The sequence below is a fragment of the Myxine glutinosa genome, chromosome 5 (assembly GCF_964187855.1).
Source record: "Myxine glutinosa chromosome 5, kmMyxGlut1.1, whole genome shotgun sequence".
In the NCBI taxonomy this organism is placed as follows: domain Eukaryota; kingdom Metazoa; phylum Chordata; class Myxini; order Myxiniformes; family Myxinidae; genus Myxine; species Myxine glutinosa.
Window position 1 is genome coordinate 88,001,082 of NC_136265.1, and position 20,821 is coordinate 88,021,902.

Sequence of the window (20,821 nt, forward strand, 5' to 3'; positions counted from 1 at the left end):
TCCCCCAGTCTCCTCTCCCCCTTCCCCAGTCTCCTCTCCCCCTTCCCCAGTCTCCTCTCCCGTTCCCCCAGTCTCCTCTCCCCCCTCCCCCAGTCTCCTCTCCCGTTCCCCCAGTCTCCTCTCCCCCTCTCCCAGTCTTCTCTCCCCCTCCCCAATCTCCTCTCCCCCCTCACTCCGGCAGTTGTTCCAATCGAGCAGGTACGGCAAATATTAGAGGTAATTGAACTTTTCTCTTGGAGCAACACGGTGTAAATCTGCCCCCTTGCCCTGTTCATCCATTCGTGAATTGTTTTGCAGAACAGTACACGCATGGTGACGTCATCGTAATTGGCACCGCAATGATTATCTTCAACATTATTATCCGTTACTTCATCCGGATTCATTACAGTTGCTCTTGTATATGTTTGCTGAACACACATTACCTTCCAATGTCTTTGTTGCTCAGCATCCCGTGCAAGTCTGCATACCTCCGCCAGGCTGAACAATTTAAGTTTTGGATCCCACTTTCAGGTCAGATCTGGATCCGAACCTGACCCAAAATTGAATTTGGCTTGTTCTTGTCACCTAACCAATACATCCACCTAGTTTATGTCGAAAATCGTCCACAACTTTAAATATCTTGCTGCATATATATAGTGTTGCGGTTTTGAGTTTTGTACAATAAAGGTTTAATTTCCCCCTCATAGTTTAGTCACACAACAACATGTAGCCTCGCGATAGTTCAGTTATATCTCTTCGTATTTGTGAGCATAGTCCTTTTCCTGTGTTAGTTTTGCGTTGAGTAGAATAATGAGAGTTAGGTCCTTTTTATGGTTTCATTGCATTATGCCACCTAGCCTGGTGTTGGCTTAGCGATTGGGGTGCCAACTTGGGATCCTCGGATCCTGGGTTTGAATCCCGGTCGATCGCTGAATTAACGCCAGGGGGGTTGACTCAGCCTGTCATCCTTCTGAGGTCGGCAAATTGAGTACCAGCTTGCTGGGATGAATGATCACGGTGTGTACCCCGGTTTAGAATAGGCACACCATATCCCTGCGCATCGTAAGAGCGTGACCAAGGTTTGGCGACAGGAAGGGCATCCGGCCATAAAAACATTGCCTCAAAACAGGGAACCATGATTGTCATGGGGCCCGCAAGGCTAACCCCTACTCTAGCGGGGAAAAATGGCCTTAAAAACGATCATTCATTCATTCATTGCCTTATGCTGCCTCCATTGCCTTATGCCTCTTTATGCTGCCTTTGGCTTTTTGGCGCTGGGTTAACACGAGGCAGGCCTGGCAGGTAGGGTCGGGACCGAATGAGGGCGGCGAAGAAACTGACGGTAAGCGCAAGCCGCCAATCAGGGTTCAAGGGGAGTGGCTGCGGCAATGCGTCACAGGGCGTGGTTGGAACGTTCGAGAGGGCTCAGGGCGTGGCAATAAAACTCGTCGCGCAAAGCCCCCTACAGAGTTAGCAGTTGAGTGAGTGGAGTTCGGGCAGTGGAGTTTGGGGAGAGGTGAGTTTGTGCATTGAGCTATTGGAGAGGCGAATATTGACCTGTGGACCCTATTTCGAGTATTGACCTTTTTGACCTATTTCGACGTTGTAAAACCCTTTAGACCTCGAGTCAATTCAGACCCGATAGACATTAAATTATGCCCTCTAAACCCCTTCGACCTTTTCTGACCCTTTCCAATTGGTGTTCCTTGTGGGGTTTTTTCACATAGCAGGTGTATGCGTTTAGTGCTGTAGTACGGTGCGATGTGGTTTACCACTCGTTGCTTTTAGCTGTAGTCGTCCAACAGCTCTGCGAGCGGAAAGAAGGCCGAGTGTGTAAGCCCTTCCTTCCAGGACATAGCCTCTCCCCTTGCCAAGACTTTCAGACGACCTCCTTGTGGTGAACCACAGTAACGGTGCTCTTGAGAGTCGTGGCTAAATGTTTGGAGGATCTGCAAGGAGGTGTAGTGTGCATGACCCTCCATTGTGTGGACTTGCTGTGACTCTCACTAATCCAACCAGGGTAGGGGGAACTATTCAGCCTTGGTTGGCAATCCACCAAGGAGAATGAAACTCTGATTGCAAATCACTCTGCTGCCTTGCAGGGTGTGTCTCTTTGGACAAAGGCTAAGTCCACAGCTGATTCTGTGGTGGTGTCAGGAAGGGCATCCGGCCACAAAAGAAAACATTCCTCAAATATGCCTTTTGGCGAAGCAGCCATTCGGTGAATCACGGCTTACACATGCAAGCATGGAAACGGCTGTAACACGACGATGATGATGATGATGATGATGATGATGATGATGATGCCGATGATGTACATTTTAAACCCCCTTAGACCTTTTCAGACTTTTTGACCTTTACACCTAGACACCAGACCTTTGCCCTTTAAACCATTTATACCTTTGTTTTGCAATCAACATACTGTCGCGCGAATGCCCTCGGTTAAGACCGTGGGATCACGGATAGCCTGAACGAGCTTTAACTCCGAGGCGACGATCAATTGCGGATTTGACTATGCAAGCACTGGAGGAAGAAGGGGAAGAGGAAGAAGCGGGAATTTACCTGACGCGATCCGAGCAGTCTTCAGCCATGCAAATTAATCTCACACGAACGCGGGATTTGGAATGAAAGGGAAAATAATAGAAGGGTTTATTGAAAATAAATATCAGGACAGGGAAACGCGGTGATAAAACTAAATTCTAGGTTTGGACGTCCCCACTCACAGACTTCAGATACAACAATGGGAGATTGAATAAAATAAATGTCTCGTCGTGTTTTGGGAAATGTAGTGCATCTTATCTGTGTCTGGCAGTGTAGCGTCGGGTCGATCAGGCACTGTCCGACGCGGCTCTGGTTAGTGCGAAGCGCTCGGTCCCGTCTGCTGGCATTCCACCGGCCTCCTCATTCACCAGGCCTCTCGCGCCAAGCGAGCGAGCGTGCAATGGTCTCCGGCTGTTGCAGCCCGTGCGCTCGCCGTCCTCACATGAACGCCGGGGAAGATAATTGTCAGCGCTCCAACCGGGAACGAAAAGCAAGGGCAGAAGGGAGGTCGGGGCAGTAGCGGAGCCAAAGCGAGAAGGCCAAGGGAAGAAAAGAGAAACGGGCAAAATGCCGGCGAGCGAGTGGTTTTACTCGCGATCTTCTGATGTCAGCTCGCCTTTCCTCCAACCAGTCCATCACTTATAAGGCTAGACTACGGATTTTTATGTTAAGAAAATAGGCCTTTTATGTTTTGAAAAGCGGCTTTTTTTTTTTTTTAATGTGAAAAAATCCCGAAATATTTTTTTCCCCCGTTTTATTCATTTTTTATTATTACCAAGTTTTTCAGAAATCAGTCAAAAAAAGAACAAAAAATGGTAAGCTTTTTCCTGCACAACATTAAGCACTCTGGGCTAGCAAACAGGTAAAAAATGACGTTCAGGTACCTTTATTGCAACCGCATTGTTTGATAAGTAGAGGACTAGAAGAAATTGACAAGATCCTTTTAGGAACGGTTAAAGTAGGTGTTTGAAATCATTATCTTGGTAATGTTCTCCTTGGTGAGGCGGTGTCGGCGGTCGGTGAGGACGTTTCTGTAGACGGAGAAGGACCTTTCCACGTCGACGCTGACGATGGGGCAGTACCTCAAGAGGGGGATGTCAGCAAGCTTGACTCCAGCCGGCACACCAACCTCAGATCCGTGCTGATCTCCATCCAGGATCAAAGCCACTGTCCTCAGCACACCAATGTCGGGATTGCGCTGCAGCCCCGCCTTGAACTTGGTGAGCAGGATCTCCTTACGGCAGCCTCGGATCTTTTCGAGCTCCTCCTTGGCCTGATCAAGGAACTGGAAGGCCTTGGCCAGCTCCATGCCGGCCTCCTCCAGCTGCTTAAGGATCTTCGGGATGAACGACACGTGGGCATTTAAGAAGACCAAACTGAGCTTGATGTCCGCCTTTCCGAACAGGTCCTTGGCACTCCGGATTGCCATCGCGTCTTCATCGTTCAGCTGGTCCACAATGTCCTTGACGGCCTCGAAGTGCTCGGCGTAAAACACCGCGGCGTCGATCCACGTCCCTCACCGAGTCAGAATGGGCTCCGGGGGGAGAGAAAGATTGGGCTGCTGCTCCTTCCAAAAGACAACACGCGACGGGGCTTTGACGAACACCTTCTTCGTCGTGGCAATCAGGTCGTTGACGTCCTTGAACATTTCTCGGACTGTCTCGCAGACACGGTGGAGCGCGTGGGCAACGCAAGTCACATGCAGCAAGTCCGGGAAGAGTTCCTTCAGGGCATGGCTGGCCTTGATCATATAGGCTGCGGCGTTGCTGACGAGGACCTTGAGGCACTCCGGCTTGAAATCAGGCCAAAGATAGCGCAGCGTGTCATTGACTGCACGCACGATCTCCCCGGAGTTGGTCTTCTCCAGAAACATGCACTGGACGAGGTGGGGACGAAAGTACCCCTCCTTGGACAAGCGTCCCACGATGATGTTGGCCACATATTGACCTGCCGAATCGGTCGTCTCGTCGACGGACAGCCAGATGGGCTGCTGTCCGAGGTCGGCATGGATCCCCGCCAAGGCCTCGTCGTAGCACTTGTCGAGGTAGTGCTTTCGAATGCAGCTTTCATCGGGGATCTGGAGAGTGATGTGCTTCTCCAGGAACGACCGGAGGGCAGGGTTTTCCAATTTCGACCATGGGATGCCAGCGGCCAGCATGGCCTGGCACAGCTCCTGAGCCACGACGTCGCACTTGTGCCTCTTTCCGCCACCAAAGTCCTCCATGGTGGCTTGCGTGACCGTCCTCTTCTTCTTCAAGGCCAAATTGCTCTTGTGGCGGTCTCCTCGGACATGTTGGGCCAGCTCAGACTTCTGCTTCGCCCGGAAAGTCTTTTCACAAGCTCGACAGAAAGCCGTGTCACTCGACACGTACTTGAAGGTGGCCCCATCGCCGCCAGCGTTGAATTCCTTCAGCCACTTGTCACGAAGAGCAGCACTCATCTTGAAAGGAGACTTGTTCACACTTTGTGTACACTCTCTCACTGTAGTACACCGCCTCACTGCTGTACACGCTGGGGACGCAACGCACGCAAGTGGACGCAACGTTTTGTTTTTGAGATCGATCGCAGTTAAAAATTTCGATCGCAGTTTAAAATTTAGAAAAATTCCCTAATTTTTTTTAGCGTTGCCAGACATTTTCGACCAAAAAGGGCATTTTATTTTATTTTTCCCGAAAAAGGGCGAAATTCTTTTTTTCTCCGAAAATAGCAAAATAATTTTTTTGCGCGCAAAAAAGCCATTTTATGTGAAAAAATATTTTTTATTTTTTCACATAAAAATCCGATGTGCACTTATAACCTTCCCGAATCGTCTGATCTCCTCCGCCCCCTCCCATTGGTCGAGTGCTTGGCGCCTTGCTTATTGCTCGCCCCTTCCCCTGGCCAATCAAGAGTTCTCCTGGGCATGGCTCCCAGCCTGCCTGTGCAATGTCTGAAGGCCATGGTGTACCACTGCACGGCCACTGTCTGCTTGTCTTTCTGGATTGTTTTATTGTAAGGGAGGGGATTTAATTAATGTGGTGCACTAAGGGCCTATCTAAGTGTCTATCGGATGTATTGCCATAAGGGACACTGGGATGCTCACAAAGGGAACGACAGACAATGGAGTAAGCATATTCCCTAAGTCTACTTAACATGCCCCGCCACCTAGTGGCGGGGACGAAGATACGCACTTATTCCGACATACGGGCTACACAGAACTTATTACAGGTGAGGTTCCCTATCACGACAGCCGGACACTTACCTATGCAGATCTACCTGGATCTAGATATTCCTCTTTCCCTAATTTTCACAACAGTACTTTCATTTCGTAAATCCTTCCATTTGTTTGCCACACAAAATACACCACACAAAATACACCACACAAAAGAAGTCCTGGCAAGGGTCTGCAATGTGATTGCTCTTTCAAGTTATTACCCCACGCATGTGAAGTGAAAAACAGGGTTAAGCAATTCGTTTGTGTCCGCCTGTTCATCTTAGCAGTTTATGATCATCGGTTTATGATCGAGGAACAACTTAATTAAATCTAATGTTTCATTTTGAGCATAAATAGCAAGACAAGTCTTTCGTTTTAACATACTTGGGATTTTAAATCATCCGATTGTACATGTGCAATGTGCAGAGAGGAGTTAAATCATATTTTTACTCTGCCTGTCTGTCAGTCAAACAAAATTGAAAATCATTCCAAACAGGAAGCATGCTGTTTTGAAGGACCTTATAAAGGATACAAACAACAGGAATGAAGAAGTAATGTAATGTGTAAGATAGGGTGATGTACTGGGTAAAACGGTGGTAAAACCCAGAATTAATTAACTTTATTCGACTGTGGAAGTATAGATCTTTACTTGTAATTGGTTGAGATTGGTGAGTGAACAGGTGGTTCAGAGAATGTCAGGAATTTGGACCTCGGAAACACGAAGATAAGCAAAACCTGGAAATCGCTTGTTCACCTTCTCACGGCCCCGGGCTAGAGCACATTCCTAGGCTTTCACTATTGTGAAGCAAATGTAGGATTGGAGAAACTCCCAGCAGGAGGGGATGGTTGTCAACGCCTGGGGGGGCGAGCTGGTGCCGGTGAGGCGAGCATGGATGACCGAGTAACGTTTGCGGAGAAGGGATTAAAATTAGCGCAGGGAGGATTAACATGGCTGTGCCCATAAAAACGTGAACATTTCTTGGACTTGTCAGACTTGTCACCAGAAGCTTTGACCTACGGAACGGAACGGAACCCTGTGAAGAGCGCTGCGCAGAGGACCGGCCAACGAAGAAGAACCATCGACTTGAATTCGTTTAGTTATTATAGTTCCTTATTATTTTGAAACAAGTGACTTATTAATTATAATAAATCCTTATTTGTAAAACTGTCTCAGTCATTGGAGTCTCCTGAGTCTTCTCAACATTCTCCTACATGACCTTTACAATCTTTTTTTAATTTAAATTGAATTATGTACTTGAACACTGTGGAACAAAGTCACCTTTTAATACTCCCAATAGTATCCAGTTTTGTAGTACTTGGACATGTCAAATAGGTTGATGTATAAGGGTGGTGCATATGACTGCTTCAACAGCGCGAAATTTGGGATTTTTTTGATATTTGAAATCATTATTTTATGAAAATTGAAGTGTATAGTTGAACACTGCATGGGGGTATCGTGTTCTATGACCTCTCTAGTTTGCTTCATCAGTTTGCCTTTACAAATGCATGTGAAACAATCGATTTACAGTAATATAAACAAGTGACCTATCCCTGACAATTGGATGAATTTACCTGAAAGTATGAATATCATGGGGAAAACCCAAACTTTTGCAGAGTACTGTATATTTACATCAATAATAATTTTTTTACTTTTTTTTCAGTGTAACAAATACACATGTACTTGTTTACGAATGTTAGAATTATATTGCGAATATTGAACAAAATCAGATTTTTTTGACAGGTCATGTGATGTTGTATTTACAGGTGGATCCATTGAATCTACAAGGGAGACTGCACCTACTTTTATGAACAGCGAAGACACAGGCCCGCAGGACTCGCCAACTGAAACAAACATGAGGACTTTTTACAAACACAACAAAACGAATAATGAAATGTTTGCACGTAATAATTTACACCAGGCTCACAAAGGAGAGAAAGATGAACGCCCATACAAATGCAAAACTTGTGGAAAATCTTTTAATCGATCATCCAACCTTATAAGGCACATGAGAATTCACAATGGTGAACGTCTACACAAATGTACAAGTTGTGGAAAATCTTTTAATCAGTCATTCACCCTTAAAATACACATGAGAATTCACAATGAGGAACGTCCATACAAATGTACAAGTTGTGGAAAATCTTTTAATCAGTCATCCAACCTTAAATCACACATGAGAATTCACAATGCTGAACACCCATACAAATGCACAACTTGTGGAAAATCTTTTAATCAGTCGTCCATCCTTAAAAGGCACATGAGCATTCACAATGATGAACGCCCATACAAATGCACAACTTGTGGAAAATCTTTTAATCGATCATCCAACCTTAAATCACACATGAGAATTCACAATGGTGAATGCCCATACGAATGCACAAGTTGTGGAAAATATTTTAATCATTCATCCACCCTTAAAACACACATGAGAATTCACAATGGTGAACGCCCATACGAATGCACAACTTGTGGAAAATCTTTTAATGGCTCATCCCACCTTAAAAGGCACATGAGAATTCACAATGCCAAACACCCATACAAATGCACAACTTGTGCAAAATCTTTCAGTAACGCATCCCACCTTAAAAGGCACATGATAATTCATAATGCTGAACACCCATACAAATGCACAACTTGTGGAAAATATTTTAATCAGTCATCTAACCTTAAATCACACATGACAATTCATAATGATGAACGCCCATACAAATGCACAATTTGTGGAAAATCTTTTCACCAGTCATCCAGCCTTAAAAGGCACATGAGCATTCACAATGATGAACGCCCATACAAATGTGCAAGTTGTGGAAAATCTTTCAATCGTTCATCCAACCTTAAAACACACATCAGAATTCACAATAGAATAGTGAACGCCCATACGAATGCACAACTTGTGGAAAATGTTTTAATGGCTAATCCAACCTTAAAAGGCACATGAGAATTCACAATGCTGAACGCCCATACAAATGTACAACTTGTGCAAAATCTTTTCGTGACTCATCCCACTTTAAAAGGCACATGAGAATTCACAATGCTGAACACCCATACAAATGCACAACTTGTGGAAAATCTTTTAACCAGTCATCCATCCTTAAAAGGCACATGCGAATTAATAATGATGAATGCCCATACAAATGTGCAAGTTGTGGAAAATCTTTTAATCGATCATCCACCCTTAAATCACACATTTCAATTCACAATGGTGAACGCCCATACACATGCACAAGTTGTGGAAAATCTTTTAATTGATCATCCCACCTTAAACCACACATGATAATTCACACCAGAGAAAGACCGTACAAATGCACAGTTTGTGGAGAATCTTTCAATCGGTCAAGCCACCTGAAAAACGCATGGAATCCACTATGGAGAACAAGGAGATTACCAACAAAGAGAGTGTGCATGCAAATGCCAAATTTGTGTAAAATCCTTCATTAAATAATTTGAGCTCATGAAACACATTTTATTTTACCTTTTTTTACAGAGCCGAGGCTCGTGGAAGAGATAGACGCAGGCAAGGACAAACAATGGGTGTGGGGAGGAATGAGAGGCAGGAGAGCATCCAGAGGTTGGACAAGATGGATACAGAAGAGAGATAATTTATGAATGAGGAATAGGACCGGGCCCAGAACACAATTTGTAGAAAATCTTTTAATCGGTTATTCCACATGAAAAGCACTTGAAAATTTACTTGAGGAGTCACACAAGACAATGTCCACACTGATGCATGATTTGTAAAACTTCTTTCACTCACTCAATCTACCTTAGAACACACGAGCACATTGTGAATGTTTGAACTTGAATATGACTTGTTTGACTTCATATCACAACGTATTTCCAAATACAGACTTGGCATTTAATATGGAATTTTTTTTTTCTTGACTTGGGTTTACTTTCTCAACTCAGTATATCAATCTGGTGAGTTTCTTTTACCCTTCGGTGATGTCTTTGTTGAAAGAACCATGTCACTGATTGTCTTTCGCAGCAAGAAGTCAATAACAGGATTATATCACAGGTGGCGTGACAAAATGTAAGGACAGGTACATTTGACGATTGGCTTCACAATCGGGTATATAAGGGTTGTTGCGTTCTGTATTAGTGGAAAACAACTGCTGCACGTCTCCAAAAGGTATTGCCGCTTCCTCTGGAGATGGTCCGTCAACTTGACAATGCTGTTTGTCATGGAGTGGTGGCTTTACGAAATTCTGGCATGAAACGGCATGCTATTGCTCGGCAGTATGGCATCACTCAAGGTCAGGTGTCAAAGATCCTGAAACAAAATGCTCAGAGGGGTGTCCCTACTCCAATACCGAGGCCAGGACGTCCACGCAGAACCACAAGGAGAGATTATCGCTAGCTGCACCGGTTAGTCTGCAATGGCCATACCAAGTCAGCTAATCGGCTTAGGGCTGAGTGGCAGCAACTGACAAATGTGCCTGTATCCAGAAGGCTAGTCAACCAACGACTGGTTCAAGCAGGCTATCGTGCCAGGCATCCCCTGAGAAAGCCACGCCTGACCAGACAACACAGCCAGCGTCGATTGCAGTGGGCCAGAGAGCACCGTCAATGGCAGCCAGGACACTGGAATCACGTGACCTTAAGTGACGAGTCTAGATTTCTGGTCTATCGTCAAGATGGCTGCGTCCGAGTGCGCAGACAAGTGCATGAAGCCCACAACGGAGATTCTATAGTGCCAAGAGTCCAAGCTGGAACTGGTGGGGTGACCGTTTGGGCTGCTTTTCATGCAGGTGGCAAAACTGACCTTGTTGTTCTGAATGGAAACCTGAACCAGTTCAAGTACAGGGCCATTCTGGAAGAAACATTGCTTCCATTTGCTCGTGCAGCCTTTCGAGGAAACTTTGTCTTCCAAGATGACAATGCACGGCCTCATCTTGCTCGCATGATCCAACACTTTCTTGCTGACCGTGGTGTAGAGCATATGGAGTGGCCTGCCATGTCCCCGGATATGAATCCGATAGAGAACTTGTGGGCAGAATTAACGCATCAAATCGACAACTTGGACCAGCAGCCTACCTCTGTGCGTGAATTGCAGCAGACTATTGTCGCTGCATGGCAAGCGATTCCTGTCCAAACCTTGGCAAATCTCGTGAACAGCATGCCTCGACGTGTACGTGCTCTCCTGAATGCTCATGGGGGTTACACGAAGTACTGAACTGAAATGTTACTGTCCGTAATCCCAGTCATAATTTAGCTTTTGTTTTTGTTGAATTTTTTTTTGCTTAATGTGCAAAATAAAGAGATACTTCTGGAAAACGTACAGAAGTTTAACACAGTGCTGTCCATGAATTGAGTTCGATATCAGTTTGCATCACTTTCAAGGATCAATTTATTTGCTTCGAAATGTCAAATGTGGTTTTTGTTTCTTTTAAAGGTCACATTAACAAAGTCTAGAATAATTTCAACGTAATTCCAATTAACTTTTGGTTCTAAGTCATCTTGAAAAGTAAGTTCACCCCCACAAAAAAAAAATTCCATATTAACTGCCAAGTCTGTAGCTCGTGCGTGTTATAGCGTCGCTCTCGGGGGGGGGGGGGGGGGGTGGGGGGGGGGGAAGAGTAGACTTAATTTGTGTACATTCAACCATCTCAACCGCCTCCGGCAGCTCTGACACGCGCGACTTGGTCCTGGTACATCATCAGAGTCAAGAGCCTGGATAAACATGGCTGAAGCATCGAAGTCCTTTCCAAGTGTGTGGTGCTGACCGGGCCGCCGTGGTGTTCGCATTACAGCCCGACCGAATATCGTCGCTTCGTGGCTGCTTTCCGCCGCCGAAATCCAGCGCGGCTTGGGCGATTCTGCCCCTGTTTGGAGAACACCCAGCGAGGCCTTCATTGGGGCCGAGCGAGCAAGGCTTCCACTGCCGAAATCCAGTGCGGCTTGGGCGATTTTGCCCCTGTTTGGAGAACACCCAGCGAGGCTTTCATCGGGGCCGAGCGAGCAAGGCTTCCGCTGCCGAAATCTGGCGTGGCTTGGGCGATTCTGCCCCTGTTTGGAGAACACCCAGCGAGGCCTTCATCGGGGCCAAGCGAGCAAGGGCGTCAGGACCTGGTTCGCACCATTGACCGAGTGGTTCGCACCAAGCGGAGCTGTTTTTGGATGACGTGCTGATGTCCTTGGACTTCGCGCCAGGCTCTGGGCCGACCGGGCCGACATGCATCGAAGTCCTTTCCAAGGGTGTGGTGCTGACTGGGCCACCGTGGTGCTGAACGGGCAAACGTGGCGTGGTGCTGACGGGACCCCCGCAGCCGTGATGCCCCCCTCCCCACCCCCCTAGAATTTCCATGTTTTAAACGTCTCCCAGTGTGTACCCTGGATTAGAATCGGTACACCGTATCCCTGCGTGTCGTAAGAGACGACTAAGAGGGTTGGCGTCAGGAAGGGCATAAAAAACATTGCCTCAAAAAGAGAACCATGACAATTGCAACTACATATGGGCAGGGTACAGCCCGAAGTGGAGATCGGTTTCTGAGGTTTGGGACATGGAATGTAGGGACAATGACAGGGAGATCAGGAGAAGTGGTGGAAGTATTGGTCAGAAGAAGAGTGGACATATGTTGTGTGCAAGAGATGAGATGGAAGGGAAGTGGTGTGAGAATGGTGAAGGGTAGGCAGGGACAGAAATACAGGTTTGTGTGGCAAGGGTGCCTGGAGGGCGTGAATGGTGTTGGTGTCCTCTTTTCTGAGGAGTTTGTTGACAGTGTGGTGAGTGTGACTAGAGTGAGTGATAGGTTGATGATGGTGAAAATGATGATTGGAAAGCTCTTGGTGAACGTCATCTCGGGATATGCTCCGCAGGTTGGTCGGAGTGATGAAGAGAAGGACAAGTTCTGGTGTGTGATAGAGAAGCTGATGGAAAACGTGAAAGATGAGGAAGTTGTTGTGGTAGTAGGACCCCTAAATAGACATGTGGGAAGGAGTATGGATGGTTTTGAGGGAGTCCATGGGGGTTACGGATATGGTGTGAGAAATGGAGAAGGTGAAAGGATTTTTGAGTTTGCTGATGGAGCTGATTTGTTGATTTGTAATACTCAGTTCCAGAAGGAGGATAATAAGCTTGTTACATACACGTCAGGTGGGTCGACGACGACCGTTGACTACCTCATGGTGCTGAGGCGAGATATGGGGCACCGGGACACAAAGGTGATCCCGGGGGAGGAGGCTGTTTCACAGCACCACTTGGTTGTCTGCGACATAAGGGTGAAAGGTGCGAGGAGAGCTTGGCGGGTGAAGAACCAACCGAGAATGAAGGTGTGGAGGTTGAAAGAGGTGACAGTAAGGGAGGCATTAAAAGAGAGGCTGAGTTAGGGTAGAGGATGATGTGGTTGTGCTTTAAAGTGGTTGGATGTCAATGAAAGCTTGTCTGTTGGGAGCCGTTGGTGAGGTATGTGGATGGATAAAAGGACCACCGAGGCACTCGGAAACATGGTGGTGGGGATGATGAAGTTGGAAAGAGGATTGACGAGAAGAGGAAGAAGTTCAAGGATTGGCAGAAGGCGACGGGTACGGGAGCAGAAACAGCAGAGCATGAAAGTTATAAGGCAGCCAAGAAGGCTGCAAAGAAAGAGGTAGCAAAGGCACAGGAGGCATGTAGGAAAATGTTCGGAGAACGCTTGGATTCGGAAGAGGGTCAGAGAGCAGTATTCAGGATTGCAAAGCAGATAGCGAAAGAGAGGTGTGATGTGATGGGGGTGAGTTGCTTGAAGGATGAAGTGGGACAAATCTTTGTGGACCCAGATGGAATTAAAGGAAGATGGAAAAGATATATGGAAATGCTGTTGAATACAGAGAATGAATGGGATGGCAACATAGAGGGAAGTTTTTTTAGTACCAGCAGAGAAGATAACTGAGAAGGAAGTTGAGGAAGCGATAAAAGCAATGAAGAGTAGAAAAGCGGGAGGGCCGACGGGAGTTGTGGGAGATATGTTGAAGGCAGCAGGAAGTTGGGGTGTGAAGAGAATGACAGAGATCTGTAATCTGGCGGTGAAAGAAGGCCGCATTCCAGTGGATTGGGAACCGAGTACCCTCGTCCCTCTATACAAGGGGAAAGGTGACCCTCTAGAGTGTGGCTCGTACTGAGCGATAAAGTTATTGGAGGATGGAATGAAGGTATTGTAAAGGGTGTTGGAGAGGAGGATAAGGCAGAAAGTGAAGATCGACGAAATGCAGTTTGGATTTATGCCAGGAAGAGGACCGACAGACACGCTTTTTATTGTGAGGCAGTTGCAGGAGATGTACATGGGGAAGAGGAAGAAGTTGTTTCTTGGGTTTGTTGATCTGGAGAAAGCATTCGATAGGGTTTCACGCAAAGTATTGACATGGGCAATGAGGAAGTTAGGAGTGGAGGAATGGTTGATCAGAGTAGTGATGGCAATGCACAAAAGAGCGCGCACAGCTGTAAGGACGAAGGATGGGAACAGTGGTGAGTTTGAGGTGAAGGTGGGAGTGCATCAGGGGTCGGTACTAAGTCCACTACTATTTGTAGCTGTGATGGAGGTGCTGGCTCAGAACGTAAAGGAGGGTTTACCGTGGGAGTTGTTGTATGCAGATGATCTGGTGTTGATTGCGGAAAGTATGGATGGACTGAAGGAAAAGATGAACAAGTGGAAGGAATGTATGGAGACAAAAGGTCTGAAGGTGAATATCGGAAAGACGAATGTGATGGCAAGTGGTAAAGCATGTGGTGAGGTGGAAAGAACTGGGAAGTGGCCCTGTGCTGTGTGCAGGAAGGGTGTCGGAGTGAACTCCATTCAATGTACAATGTGCGCTGAGTGGGTTCATCAAAAATGTAGTGGTCTGAGAGGGTCATTAACCAGTGTGGCAGCTACATTCAAATGTAAGGTGTGCACAGAGGGAGCTGCAGATGGAGGAAATGTTGAGTTGGAGCTTAGAGACGGCGTGAAGCTGGAAGGTGTGAAAACATTTTGCTACCTCGGAGACATGCTGAATGGAGAAGGTGGATCACTCGGCAACGGTTGCTGGAGTGAGATGTGCATGGAAGAGGTTTCGGGAACTGAGTGGCGTGCTGATAAGGAGGGGAGTGTCGTTGAAGCTGAAGGGAAAGGTGGATGCTGCATGTGTGAGAAGTGTTATGATTTATGGGAGCGAGACATGGGTAATGAACGTAGAGCAGCAACGTAGGTCGGAAAGGGTGGAAATGCGAATGGTTCGATGGATGTGCGGAGTATCATTGAGAGAGGAAGACAAATGATGAATTGCGAAAAATGATGGGAATAGAGCCTTTGATTGATGTTGTGAAGAAGAACAGGTTGAGATGGTTTGGTCATGTGTTGAGGAAGGATGAAAGTGACTGGTTGAGAAGAGTGATGGAAATGAATGTAGAAGGAAGTAGAGGACGGGGAAGACCGAGAAATACTTGGCTAAAGATGGTGGAAGAAGAAATGCGAGCAACGGGGTTGACAAGGAGAGATGCAGAAAATAGGGCAAGATGGAGAAGATTGTCATGGGGACCGCAAGGCTAACCCCCGCTCTAGCAGGGAAAATGGCCTTAAAATGCATGTTGTTGTTGTTGTTGACTTCACATCACCAAAATGGCATTCATTTCCTGCCGCTGAAAAGCACCCACATAGCATGATGCTGCCACCTCCATGCTTCATGGTAAGGATGGTGTTGGATGGGTTATGAGCTATGCTCTGCTTCCGCCGGACATAGTGCTTTGCATTCAGGCCAAATAATTTGATTTTCGTCTCGTCAGAACATTTTGAATATTAATTCTGCAAATCTGCGAAAGCAGCACGCAAGGGTTAAACATTTGGGCAGCATCACTGAACTACAAAATTGACCGAAGAAAAATAGCCCGTTTGTAATTATTCTTTTCAGACAACAACTGAAAACTGAGTGAAGCTCCTTACTTTGTTCAAACATGAATGGTGCTGCATTTCACAGTGGGAAGGTCCATGACACCTCAAATTTTTCATGACACACGACATTTTTCACATCCAGAAAGGGTTCCATGAAAAGTAGGCGTAACTGCATGTTACGTTTGTGGCAGGGTAGGTAATGAAATACCTTGGTCCAGATAGAATTGTATAGATTAGTGTGCCCCAAATGTCGCGAAGAAGAAGAACAAAAAAAGAAGAGCCTTCAAGTAACCTGTGTTTTATGACATTTATGCCATGGTCTTGCAGAGAGGGTGAAATAAGTGTATTGATTAATTGCAATGTGTGTGAATGATATGTGATTTGTGTGAATGAATGGGGGGAAAATATACCGAGCCATGCCACTCACCTGTTGGACCAGGACAGGGCCCGTGGAAATTTGGCGACATTGGGATGGCTCTACAGGTAACGTTGGGTATTGTGGCATATCCACCGGGGGACGTGGTCTTTACAGGGATCCAAGAGTTGCACAAACGTTTTGACTTTTGGCATAAGGTTTTGTGGTTAAGATAATTGTGTGTTGCTGACCTTTTCTACCCGCCCCAGGAGTTCGGAGCGAGGATTTCAAGCTTTGTAAATATTTGAAATGTTGCTTAAGGTGTGTAGAATGGTAAGCAGACCATGTAAGTTAGCTATGGCTCGCTTCCCACAGCCCCTCCTAATTTATTTCATCGGCTCATGAAGTGAGTCCGTAAGTGTCAAGGTCAGTATGTCGGAAAGTTGCAGGAGCTGCGGTTCCAGGGGGAGGGGGTGTCTCTGTTACGTTTGTGGGGGGTATCAATGAAATACCTTAGTGCAGGTTGAAGTGTGTAGATTACCATGCTCCAAATGTCGTGCAACAACACCTTGATGTAAATAAGTCAGCTCCGTGTGTTCGGATCAAGTGTGACGTGTGGCCATACGGAGGGTGGCTCTTGTGCTATGTAGCTAAGGGAAGAAGAATATATCCCCCTGTCCATCCTACCTTTTGTGATCTGACCTTTGTGGTTATCATAAATCGGCCTGCGATAAGACGAGGGCCATCAGGAAACTAATTCAGGGGCATGACAACACCGACAAGCCTGACAGAAACCCAGCACATTTGCATTTGCAAGGGAGCCCCGCCCCCCAATGGTGTTGATGGGTGTCCACAAGGGCCGTGAGGCCCTGTCCCAAAGGGAATGATTGGTCATGGCCATGGACTGAAGTGGTGGGGTGTGGGGATTGTTTGGAGTGTTTGACGTCATCGAGAAGAGGGGATGGTGCGTTCCCGCCCCCCCCCCCCCCCGCCTCTCTCTCTCTCTCTCTCTCTCTCTCTCTCTCTCTCTCTCTCTCTCTCTCTCTCTCTCTCTCGTGAGGAGAACTTGTGGAGCTCGAGAAACCTTTGCAACGTCGGAGGAGGGGGTGTTGGTTGACGGTGGTGCTCATTGGAGACTGAGGAGATAGCGAGCAAACAAAAGGAGGCTATCTTGTCTGCTTGCCTCACGCCGGCAGCTGGCTACGGGAGCGAATCTGTACCATCTTGTGTGCTTCCTGCGCGGGGTGGCTACACTGCGGATATGACCATCAAACTCCGAAAAGCCTCGGAGACCAGAGCTGCGTGCCGGCCGTAACAAATACAAAGAACATTATTTTATTTATTTATCATTCCCGTGTCTAATTGTGTCTGAGTGGAGGATCCCCATTTCGGAATTTTACTTTTACCTCACCTTTCATTTTTCATCGTCTTGCAGTTATTTTTATTAAACCCTTTATTGGTTGCGGTTTAATTCAGTGTCGGTCTTGCTCGATTATCCTGGTTCGAGGACGCTCCAGTGGAAACCCGTCCAGGTAAGTAACTCCCCCCGCTCCCGTGGCGCGTGGAAAGAAGAGCCACCATTGTTTGATTGAACGCCTCGGAGTTTAAGCTCGATCGGCCACCCATCACCTTGGAGGATCCTAAACCCCCGGTGAACGTGACAGTATCTTGAAAGTCCAGTCCTTCAATACAATTAGCCATCAACACATGATTTTTCCAAATCACTCCTGAGCCTTTCTCCACTTCCTGACTCTTTTGATCCTTTCCACTCCCCTTGTCATGTGGTCACATGTCATGGCTTTGGCCTGTTCATTCCATTCTCTGTATTTGTCAATCTGTTAACCTGCCACACTCTGCCATTTCGTTTTCCATCAGGGTTCTTTCAAGTCCAAAAAAATCGACCAGTCGCATGTTGGATCACGTGTCCATGTATTTTCACAATAAAAGTCGTTTGGGGAGGAAACCTTCTCCTCACCTTCTGTACATTTTTCTTACCTTCTCTATTTTGTTGGTTGTGAAATTCCCACTGAAGTTGTGGTCGGGAAAGAAGCATCTTGTAACATTTGTACAGAAACAGAAGCAGTTTGTGCAGAACGTAATGCTTTGGTATCGTGATGTTTTGACACGATGCTCTTCCTGTGGGGAAATGTTTTATTTTCTCTCTTCAAGGAAGACCTCAAATCAACGATTTTAATGCTTTATTTATTTATCTATTTTAAGGGTATGAAAACAGCTCTGCATGTGACACAAGATGCCTGCCTTTGATAAAAGTTACTTTTTCCAGATTTCTTTGTGAAAGTGGAAGTGAAAACTGAGCACGACATTGATGTACATCTGGATCGACCTGAACCCAAAGATGCCAAAGCTTCTTTCCTCGAGAACCAGACTCATGAAGGTTTCTGTCAATGTCGATACATTTTGATTCAAACAGTTTGATGATGAACTCTGGTGTTAAGAAAAAAAACATGACGTTATGATTTCATTGCTTTGAGAAATAACCACGATGGTAAATCAATTTCTCAAACATCAATTTTCACCTTTATCATTATGCATAAAATATTTTAACCAACAATAATATACCTTGTTGTATCCTATTATCCTTAATTTGTACTATCATCAATTCCGAGGTCTCGAGATTGGAGGTCTCATCTCTTCAAAGCTGTCCATGCGCGCTCGCTTTCGAAGTTAAGTAACTTTTCACAATTGTGTTTTTGTCGAAACTGTATCTTTCTGTCGGTGTATGTACCTATTGGGGTGTCTTTAAGAGTACTAGGGCATGCCCGTACTATATATATATCTAAAATTATATCCCCCCCCCCCCCTCTATTTACATGAAATGGTTTGGTCCATTCGCAAAGCCAAAGCGGACGGCTTGCGAGTACGGTGACAATCCCCCCCCTCTATTTACATGAAATGGTTTGGTCCAAAGCGAACGGCTTGCGAGTACGGTGACAATCCCCCCCTCTATTTACATGGAATGGTTTGGTCCAAAGCGAACGGCTTGCGAGTATGGTGACAATCCCCCCCCCCCCCCCCCTCTATTTACATGAAATGGTTTGGTCCAAAGCGAACGGCTTGCAGAGTTTGGTAAAGAAATCGCCATAGCTCAGTAACTACTTGTCCGGTTAATTTAAAACCTTGAAAAGGCACATCCTCGGGTCCCCAGCAATATACCTGGCAAGTTTCAAGTATATCGGACCGGTAGTTGTTGAGAAACAGCGGTCGCATACACACACACAGACACACACACACACAGAGATTACTGGAATTATAGATAGATTCTTGGCGTTGGTTTTTCATACCTGTGTACAGAATCGTAGGTCTTTCGTATCGCGTATTCTGAGGCCTAAGTGTAGTACTAGGCTACCGTGTCCGACCTTGGCTTGAGGCTTTGTTTTTGTCTCAGCGGTTCTCCGATCGCGCTGCAATTACTTTCCGGTCTCTGTTTTTCACGGTCTTTTCATCCCATACTTCCTTGTTTTAAAATCTCAAAAAAAAAAAAAACCCCAAAAACATTTCCTTCTGTTCTTATTCGTTTATTCGTTCTTATTTGTTCGTTCGTTCTTCGACCACGTTGTTTGTGATCACGTGATCACGTTGTTAAAAAATGTCTCATCTGACCCCTGAAGACCTGTATTCTGTCATATTTTATAACACCTTTTTCTTCTTCTTCTATAAAAGGATGCTTTCGACTTGCTCACCAAATCTATTCATTCCAAAAAAAAATTCCATCTCTTATAGTGCATCTTTCATTCATTCCCTAAACTCTCCAGCACTCCATCCTCCCTCCAGCGTCCTCAAACGTATTTTTGACTCGAATGTCTCAAGAAACTCATTTTGCAATAAATGTTCGTTTCCCATTAATCGTACAGTTTTCAAAATCCCATCACCCCAAAATCCCATTTCCCATCACCGCTCCCCTCTAAATCTACCCCCTTGCCCCTCCCCTCAAAATCATCCCTATCACCCATCTCTTTCAAATCTTCCCCCTTGACCCTCCCCTCCAAATCTTCCCAATCACCCATTCCTTTCAAATCTCCCCCCACACCCCTCCCCTCCGAGACTCTCCCTCGCTCCTCCCCTCCTAGACTCCCCTCTCACCCCTCCTCCTCAAAGCGTCCTCCCCGCTTCTTCCCCCTTCCAACTTTCACCTTCATCTCCCTCAACCTTCTGCCTCGCTCTTCCCCCTCGTCAAATAACACCTCACTGGCCTCTCCCAATCACCATCAAACCTTTTGTCTGCCCCATTCTTCCCTTTCTCCAAGCTATTCTGTAATCTCCGACACACCTTCAACAGCTCTTCCTCCTCTTCCACATCTTACCCTACCGCTCCCCCCCCCCCTTGTTCTGTATCCGATGCTCCCCCTTCCTCTTCCTTAACAGTATGGACCTCAAACATCCGGGGCCTTCGCTCAAACTTGTCTGATCTCTCCATACAGGTTGCTTCTGACAAACCAGACATGATCTGCTTCACAGAAACTTTCCTCCTTCATGATGTCTCTGATTCCTTGGTATCTCTCCCAGGTTACTCCCTCCTCCGGTATGATAGACCTGAGCCTCGTCCTGGAGGTGGGGTTGCTATCTTTATAAAAAAACTCTCTTCCTCACTCGCCCTGCACTGCCCTCTCTCCACCTCACCCCCAGGAATACCTTTGGCTACGGCTTCCCCTTCGCTCCCACCTTTTGTTCATATGTGAGTTGTACCGTCCACCAAACAGTGATGACTCCATCTACATCTCGCTGTCTGAGAATATGGACCAACTTCTATCTACCCATCCCAACTCTCTCTTCCTCATATGTGGTGATTTCAACTGTCACCATGCCAGTTGGCTGGGTGTGGGTACCTCTCTCACCAGCCATGGCTCTTCAGCAAAGGACTTCTGTGACTCACTGGGACTGACACAATCTGTCAA

General features: G+C 46.3%; 2 protein-coding genes across 2 annotated transcripts in view; one reads left to right on the plus strand and one right to left on the minus strand.

The window, feature by feature from the left end:
• Nucleotides 1–9,222, plus strand: part of LOC137427376 (uncharacterized) — a 78,663-nt gene extending 69,441 nt beyond the window's left edge. The window contains exon 4 of the mRNA XM_078778366.1: nt 7,478–9,222. Within this exon, the coding sequence (XP_078634492.1) occupies nt 7,478–8,652 (1,175 nt within the window). The 3' untranslated portion in view covers nt 8,653–9,222. The remainder of the gene's footprint in view (nt 1–7,477) is intronic.
• The window catches only part of LOC137428086 (uncharacterized), a 951,578-nt gene that overhangs the window by 252,796 nt on the left and 677,961 nt on the right, over nt 1–20,821 (minus strand). The gene's annotated exons all lie outside the window — the stretch shown is intronic.